At 43.4% G+C, this 9,193-nt stretch overlaps 1 protein-coding gene across 1 annotated transcript; it reads right to left on the bottom strand.

Moving 5' to 3' along the window:
• Window positions 1-417: 417 nt before the first annotated feature.
• On the bottom strand, window positions 418-7,666 carry LOC145719858 (tetratricopeptide repeat protein 27-like). Its single transcript, XM_081811465.1, has 4 exons — window positions 7,331-7,666; window positions 5,875-6,052; window positions 5,128-5,257; window positions 418-1,115 (listed from the first exon to the last, which is right to left on the bottom strand). The coding sequence occupies exons 1-4, from the start codon at window positions 7,416-7,418 to the stop codon at window positions 918-920; spliced, it is 594 nt and encodes a 197-aa protein (XP_081667591.1). The 5' UTR covers window positions 7,419-7,666; the 3' UTR covers window positions 418-917.
• Window positions 7,667-9,193: the final 1,527 nt, after the last annotated feature.

The raw sequence follows: 9,193 nt of genomic DNA, 5'->3' as shown, positions 1-9,193 counted from the left end.
ATCCCAGGACTCTGGGATCATGACTTGAGCTAAAGACAGATGCTTAACCGACTGAGCCACCAAGATGCCCCCAGTTTGCACATTTTAAACCACTGAAAAAAACACAAAAGAATATTTTGTGACATGTGCAAAGTATGTAATTCTTTACTTATAAAGAAACAATGTAGGGCGCCTGGGTGGCTCAGTTGGTTAAGCGACTGCCTTCGGCTCAGGTCATGATCCCGGAGTCCTGGGATCGAGTCCCACATCGGGCTCCCGGCTCGGCGGGGAGCCTGCTTCTCCCTCTGACCCTATCCCCTCTCATGCTGTTTCTCTCGCTCTCTCTCTCTCTCTCTCAAATAAATAAATAAATAAATAAATAAAATCTTTAAAAAAAAAAAAGAAACAATGTAACAGGGGCACCTGGGTGGTTCAATCTGTTAAGGGTCAGACTCTTGATTTCTGCTCAGGTCATGATCTCAGCATCCTGAGATCAAGCCCCACAGTGAGCTCCACACCCAGAGGGGAGTCTGCTTGAGATTCTCTCTCCCTCTCCCTCTCCCTCTGCCCCTCCCCCTGCTCAAATGTGTGCGTGCACACACACACTTTCTCTCTAAATAAATGAATAATCTTTAAGAAATGATGTAACAGACATTCCACAAATGCTCTACTAAATCCAACCCGAATAATGAACCAAGGTAGGATGTGAGCCAGGAAACAGTAATTAAGACCCACTAAGATCCACAGTAAGAGTACTGAACATACATACGATCTATATAATCCTTTAAAAGGGGCTCAATATAGTATCGTTTTGTATTAGATGAATCTCAGAAACGGAGAATGTTTTTGTTTATTTCCATCAGGTTTTAAAGTGAAATACCTAAAGAAGACTTAGAAAACCACCAAAACACTGTCAGCATCACACCTGAAGTCTGATGCTACTCAGCACAAGTCATCCCTGGGTATGAACCAACTGCCTTCTTTTCTCTCCTTACCTGAATAGCCGTCAGTTTATGTCTCACATTCACTAGAATAACTCGCGCTAATAAGAGCAGAATAGGCTTTGAGGTCAGGCTGTAGACTGATTCACCATCTAGAACAAGCAGATTCAGAACAACTGCATCTAGTCCTTTGACCTGAAAAAAATATATAAGCCAAGATGACCTAATTTAACAAAATATTAATCTTTATAGGTCTTGGAGTAACATATTTTCCAGTTAATTCAGCTTTGAAACAAAGGCATCAATCTATTACACAGCAATTGGCACTGGACAGAATCATAACCTTATAAATGTCCCTGGGGACCCACAAATGCAGGCCACCCTGACAGAATTCTCTGGAGATGGTATTAACAAGACAATAAATAAATGCGTGAATGTATGAATAGCCAAATACATACATTTCTCTTCCCAGTGCTACCTTGCATCATCATGAAAAAATGAAATGCTTTTCTATCTTCTGCTTAAGTAAATCAGCCTCTGCCTACCCCCAAGATATAACACTGATATTCCAACTGAGTTCTAAATGTGCTTCCAGAGGTTTGGGGAAATGGTCTGTTTTTAAAGAGGACTGCTTGTATTTAAAAAAACAAAACAAAACAGACAAAGCAAAGGTTACAACTCTTAGGAACAATTCCTCAGTCAAGACAGCATATGACATGTAAAAATATAAGTATTTATCACCATAATAGTGAAAAAAATTTCAACATCTGAAAGCCAGATTACTATACAACCAGATTACTAAGATGAACCTTTCTGTGCGAGAGGTGACCAATACTGCTCAAACATGGACCTTCAGTGCTATTCCTCTGAGACCAGTTAGCATCAGATGTCAGTGTTAAAATGACAAGGCCATAAATTAAAGGCAGGGAAAATGAATTTGGCTTTGGTCACCATACTCCATGACCATAAAGTATATTCACAAATATTTATGCTTCACAAGAACTAAGAAACATGAATCAGCGCAGGAAAATGACAATTAGAAAATACTGACGTGTTTAAAAATTTCAACTCCTCCTACCTTCCAAATTCTCAGACTGCGGGTAAAGAGTATAAATTGAATATTCCTTTTATTTATTTATTTATTTATTTATTTTTAAAAGATTTTATTTATTTATTTGCGAGAGAGAGAATGAGAGACAGAGAGCATGAGAGGGAGGAGGGTCAGAGGGAGAAGCAGACTCCCCACCGAGCAGGGAGCCCGATGCGGGACTCGATCCCGGGACTCCAGGATCATGACCTGAGCCGAAGGCAGTCGCTTAACCAACTGAGCCACCCAGGCACCCTTGAATATTCCTTTTAAAAAGAACCTGACAGGGACGCCTGGGTGGCTCAGTCGGTTAAGCGTCTGCCTTCGGCTCAGGTCACGATCTCAGGGTCCTGGGATCGAGCCCCAAGTTGGGTTTCCTGCTCAGCGGGGAGTCTGCTTCTCCCTCTGCCTGCCACTCCCCCTGCTTGTGCGCTCTGTCTCTCTCTGACAAATAGATAAATCTTAAAAAAAAAAAAAAAACAACCTGACATTACCAAGAAGAGTTGAACATGTATATACTCTAGGGCATAGCAACTCCACTCACGGATATATATATACCACAGCAGAGCTTCCCTACTCTGGGAAGATCATCCTCTCAGCCCTCAGGGTATCACCTACAGCCCGAGGGCCAGTAAAAACAGCCTCCTCTGCTTTTTCAATATGCTGTGCTTTGAAATTCTTGCAAATGATTTCCAGAAGATGTGTTCCTAATAGCACTGTATGTAATACATTGGGGGCAAAAAAAAGGAAACATACCATATCGCCATCAAGAGTAGAAGAGACATACACGTTCTAGTATAGTCATACAATTGGAATACTATACAACAGTAAAAATGAATAATGGTATCATTTCAAAAATATACCATTGAACAAAGCAAGTCACAGAAGAATGCATAGTTTGTTTCATTTTATAAAAGTTCAAAAACTGGCAAAACTAAACAATACGTTTTCTAGAGTTACAGAGGTGCTGAAACTATGAAGAAAAGCAATGGAATGATTAACACAAAATTCATGGGACTGGCTCATGGAAGAGGAGGGCCAGGGACACCATCAGGAAGCACACACAGGGGACCTTCTAAGGCAGTATCTCCAACCCTTTCCAAGTCACAGCACACGCAGAGATGCTATGATTAGTGGTGCAAAGCAGGGAACTAGCAAATGCTGCCGACCAGTTCCAAGGCTCTCCCCACTCCAGTCCAGACCCCACACAGGCAAAGGGGCTCCACATCTGGGGAACAGCGGTCAGGAAACTCTGTTCTACAATGCTGCTAATGTTCTCTCTCAAGCTGTGTGGGAGGAGCAAAGTGGTTTTATTATTTAAACTGCATACACTTCACATGCTTTTTTTGAATCTATGAGGTAGTTCTAATAAAAAAAAAAAAAAATCAAGGTCTCAAAGTTTCCCACAATCTGGCCTGAATCCCATGAGGTGTGACCTTTCAATGCTACTCCAGTAGGCTCAAAACATCCTGCTCCCACCGCGCTCTTCCCCACTCTGAACTTCCGCTCCCGTGACTGCATCCAGACAGATGTTCCTGCTCCTCTCCACCTGTCCGTTTCCTCAGCACCCTTCAATTCACCTCACGGTCCACTCCCAGCTAAACTGTCTGACCAAATTCCCATTCCCCACATCTCTTGGTTAACTGCAATAATCTTAACAGTCCAAATCTCTCACATAACCTACTTCTGTACTGCCTTGAACTGTCCCCCTGACTTTACAGATGCTCCTCCACTGGCAGAGCTGAAAGAGGGCTGGGTTTGGGCCCAGGAAATGTGGCTTCCAATCACCCAGCTGTAAGACCTCTGACAAGGTTCCTTCACCACCAGAGCTTCCATCTTCTCGTCTCTGGGATCCTCAAACTGATAGAACACGTGAATTAAGCACTTGCCCCACATATCTGTGCTCAACAAACACTATGACTTTGACTATTTGGTGAATTTTTAACCTACACTACAGGGCTGAAGAGGCAGAAACTGTTTCATCCACAATAACAGAGGGAGTGAGATGTTCCATATAAGCAAATTTCTAGACAACTGAAGCATTTCTCTTTAAGTGACATTTTTTACTTTTACTTTACTTTACTTTAGTACTTTAATCACTTTGGATGAAAACCTCTGTAAAGTGCAGATTCAATTCCTTTCTTAGGCATAAGATACAGAAGATCTTTTAACCTTTCGATAATGATTCAGAGCCAGGATTATGAATTTCAATTATTCTACTGCAACATGATACAGTGACTCACCACACTGATGTGTACAGAGCTAATTACTGTGGCTGTCAGTTTATGGCTGCTTTTCTACTTCTTTTTCCACCCCACCATCAGATTGTTTTAAATATATTTTATTTATTTCTTTCTTTTTAAAGATTTATCTACTTGAGAGAAAAAGAGCACGTGAGCAGGGGTGGGGCAGAGGGAGAGGGAGAGAATCTCAAGCAGACTCCATGCTCAGCAAAGAACCCAACACTGGGCTTGATCTCATGACCCTGAGAACAGGACCTGAGCCGAAACCAAGAGTTGGACTCTCAACCGACTGAGCCTCCCAGGTGCCCCTATTTTATTTATTTTTTTTAAGTAAGCTCTATGCTGGGGCACCTGGGTGGCTCAGTCAGTTAAGCATCTGCCTTGGCTGGGGTGGTGATCCTGGCGTTCTGGAATCGAGTCCCACACTGGGCTCCTTGAAAGGTGGGGAATCTGCTTCTCCCTCTGCCTGCCACCCCCTCTGCCTGCCACTCCCACTGCTTGTAACTCTCTCTCTCGCACTAAATAAATAAAATCTTAAAAAAAAAAAAAAGTAAGCTCTATGGCCAACGTGGGGCTCAAGCTCACAACCCCAAAATCAAGAGTTGCACACTCCACCAACTGAGCCAGCCAGGAGCCCCTCTACCATCAGATTAGTAACACTTATCTCTAATTCCATTCCTGACAGTGGACCTTCTAGAAATACTTGAAAATCTGATCGATGACCAAGGATTCTCAGTACACTTTGTACAAGCTATATATAAAGTCGTATTTTTTCCTACCTACTATTAACTCCAGTTTATAAAGACCAGTTCCTAAAGAAAGAAAAAAAAAAAAAAAACACAATAATAACTATATATGACATTTCCAAGACGTATACCTCACTGAATTGCTGGAATAAAATAGATGGCAAAAAATCCTGAGGTTGTAAATCAGCGAGAGGCCCCGTCCAGTTACTCTGAACAAAAAGTTGCAAACTGCTTACACCAATTAGGAATATCAGCTGTTGTCTGCATATAAGAATAAAAAAACAAATATGAACCACTGTATAACCACAACCAATTTCATTTCAGTTTTACCAAGAAAAATATAAAATATTAACCAACATTTATAGAGATCATCCAAGTACTACAAAATAAAATTTCTGAAACCTAAACAATTTATGTCTCAATGTCCAATATTATAACCATGAGCCACATAGGGCTCTTTTATTTATTTATTTATTTTAAGATTTTATTTATGTGACAGAGAGAGACACAGAGAGAGAGGGAACACAAGCAGGAGCAGTGGGAGAGGGAGAATCAGGCTACCCACTGAGCAGGGAGCCCAATGCGGGGCTCAATCCCGGAACCCTGGGATCATGACCTGAGCCGAAGGCAGACACTTAACGACTGGGCCACCCAGGTGCCCCACATAGGGCTCTTTTAATTTAATTACAATTAAATGAAATTTAAAATTCTGTCCCTCAGTTGCACTATTTCAAGTGCTCAACAACCACATATGACTAGTGGCTGCCATACTGGAGAGCCCAAGTTTTCCAATGACTAAAACCACTGTCTTAGGCTGGCAAAGCACTATTAAATGTATTCAGTCTGTTTCTCTATGAAAATTTCAAATAAAATTCTACCTTTCAGTTGTGTCCAAATCTGTTGAGTAATCCAGGAATGTTACTATCTGCTTCTCCAGGTAGCTGTCCATCTTTTCTTCAGTCATAGTTGTTGAGTTAAAAATATTTTGAGTCAATGAATTTAAGAATATGGCCTCATAATTCCCTTCAAGCAGCAATTTTAAGAAAGATCCACTCTCTGCAATATAAAAAATTAGTCCAATAATTCAAAAGACCAATTTTTTTCATACTGTAAAGGATAACACTATTAGGTAAATCTACCATTTTACATTTTAATATGAAAAAAAAATGTGTATCCTTAGAATGCTTACTATACATTAATCACAAAGCACTGAGCAAATTCCCATTATTCTATGAACATCACTTCTTCTACAATTAGCAGCTCATCCATACAATGAGCAGCAAGGTAGAAGCAAGGTAGAAGTTAGACACAGGAATAATATTTCTCATTAGTAAATATTATCACCCTTCTGGGAATTCAAAAGAATCAAAAGATTCCTATTGACAACAGAAAAGTTTCCACAATCAGGGGTCTAAGGCCTTTCATAATCTGGCTTCTCGTATCCCCACCATACTCCCTAAGGAACAGCTGGTTCTCTCAACTGTTCCCCGAATATCCCATGCACATTCCTGCCTCCACTTTTACACTTGTGATTTCTCCTGCTGAGCTCTTCTCCACATGTCTTACCCTTTAATCAAAATTCTGCTCACGTCTGACCTCTTCCATGAAACTTTTCCAGATCACCAGACTTCACTTGATCTTAGCCAAAAGGCCAAGAAGCGATCCAGATCACCAGACTTCAAAAACTACCTCTCCTGAAGCACCTATTGCATATACACACACACACAAACACACACACACACACAAACACACACACCCGCACACTAGTGTTCTAAACTGTTATTTTTCTTCCAGGTCCAGTCTAAATCTCACAACCAGATGTGCCTTTATCTCACATTTATCACTAGTAAATATGCTGTTAACACCTCTCTCCGGTAAATGTGTACTGTTCATAAGAATTATATCTTTGCTGCCTCGTTTCAGCTTTTATGCTTACCAACTGTGGGGCCTGGAATAAATTACTTAAACAATCGGGCTTTAAACGTCTTCACCTGCAAAATGGTATTAAACGTAGTATCTGTCTTAAATGTCTATTGTAAGGATTAAATGACAATAAATGTCAAGGACTTAGAAAAGTAGCTGACATCGCCATCGTTGTTACCACTGAGCCTAGGCGGTGAGAAGGTTGGGATCAAAACAAGCACTGAGCCCAGAGGACCTCGCCCACCACATCAAGGATGCAACAATCCAAAGTTTTAAGGGATCAGCTAGATTTCGGCAGAAAAAACAAACAAACAAAAAAAAAAACAAGGAGGAGTGAGAACCCAGCCGGCACCACTCTCCGCTCACAGTCCACACGCTGGCCTCCGTTCCTGGAAGGTTCGCCTTTCTCACCTGAACCGGCGACTCCCTCCTGCTTCCATTGCTGCCGCTCAGCCTCAGTGGGGAAGCCCCTCAAAACTGCCAGCTCCGGTATCCACATCACTCTGGATATCGCTGCAGCCAAAAGGGGTTCTACGAGGGTCACACGGAGTCAACAAAAGAAAGTGAAAGAAAGAGGGTCCAAAGATGCCGAAACCTAGTGGCAACAGATCCTGTGAATACCACCCACAGACCTAGAAGTCCATGTGCAGACATCGTCACTTGGACGCGGCCATGACAGCAGCGCGGGACACCCTGGGAAAAACACACACTCGGCTCTGGTTTCCGCCTAGGAGACCTACTCAAGACCTTAGTACTGAGCATGCCCAGTAGAGATGCCCCGCCCGGGGCAGTGTACGGGCGGCTTGGAGGGCGCGGTCGATTTCAGCCCCGCCCTAAAGGGGCGTTGCCAAGAGCTGTAGACGACATGAGGGGGTGGAGTCGTCTTGCACCACCCACTGAGGATTGGGATTAAAATGCAGCTGGAAGCCTGGGTCTCGTCCTGCCAAGAGGTAATAGGCATGGTCTACCGCTTGGGTTCCTCAACATTTTTGGAACAGAACCCTCCTGACTACCTAACCAAGGTCCTTCACGCAAAATGCATGTGGGCCCTTGCTACCAACGTTCGGGTACCATTCCAGGAAGTTCGAGGCCCCGTGAAGTGGAGTCGACCAGCACAAGAACCACCTCTGCAGTGAATAGGTCTTTTTTCTTAGAATGTATTAAACTGTAAGGAAAGTTTTGGGGCTCCTGGCTGGCTCCGTCAGAGAAGCATGCGACTCGATCTCCGGGAAGTGAGTTCAAGTCCCAGGTTGGGTGTTGAGATTACACACATACATGACTAACTAAACAGATGAAATAACTTTTTTTTAAAGTGTAAGGAAAGTATCTGGTTTTGACGCTACCACTACATAAATCATGACTGAGTGGGACCTGTGGCCCCCCGGCTGGTGCATGGAAGCTTGTGGAGGATAGGCTGAGTCCAGAAACCTGTCACCCCTGCGTGCCTGCCGCTGAGCACGGAGCTGGGGCCTCATTCGCACGTCCTTTCTTCATAGCCAGGCTCCTAGGCCAAAACCGAGGCTCAGAGAGCCAGACCTCAGCGGGGCGGGACTCTGCCCAATGGGCCTGAAGCCTGGACTGTGAGAATGCCATGCACTAGCCAGGGTAACCCTGACCACGCCACATTCTTGGAGAAATCAAAGGCAAGCGATCTCTGAAAGAGCCTAGCCCAGTGCCGGCTCCAAGGAGGGAACCAAATTCTCAATTCCCTTTCCTCCTCCGTAGGCTGTGGAGGGAATGGTGCTCAGCCTCTGCCAGCAGAAGCCAAAGGAAGCGAGACCTGGGTTGAGTGGAGAGGAGCAGATGCCCTAGAATGTCTTCTTACTGAGAAGTAATTAAAAGCTATTTGTGCAGGAAATGATATTTAATCAGTGTGTCCTTTTGGTTTTTTTAAGCACAAAATGCAGCACTGTCTAAACCATTTGACAGTTGTTAGAGCTATTAAAGGAGAAACACACTGGCCACTCATCCAGGTTCCTCACTTGTCCCACACAGTGAACTTGGTGCTTTCTCTATAATTCAAGGTTTGTCTAAGTGAGATATGCTTGACAATAATAGTAAGTATATTCATCTCTCTTCAGGCAAATGGACTCTAGAATAAAAATGTGGGAGAGGGCACATGGGTGGCTCAGTTGGTTAAGCGACTGCCTTCGGCTCAGGTCATGATCCCGGAGTCCCGGGATCGAGTCCCGCATCGGGCTCCCTGCTCAGCAGGGAGTCTGCTTCTCCCTCTGACCCTCCTCCCTCTCATGCTCTCTGTCTCTCATTCTCTCT

The sequence above is a fragment of the Leptonychotes weddellii genome, unplaced genomic scaffold (assembly GCF_054177405.1).
Source record: "Leptonychotes weddellii isolate Sample4059 unplaced genomic scaffold, ASM5417740v2 HiC_scaffold_7799, whole genome shotgun sequence".
In the NCBI taxonomy this organism is placed as follows: Eukaryota; Metazoa; Chordata; class Mammalia; order Carnivora; family Phocidae; genus Leptonychotes; species Leptonychotes weddellii.
Note: the sequence above shows the minus strand (reverse complement) of the source record. Positions and strands in the feature narration are given on the sequence as shown.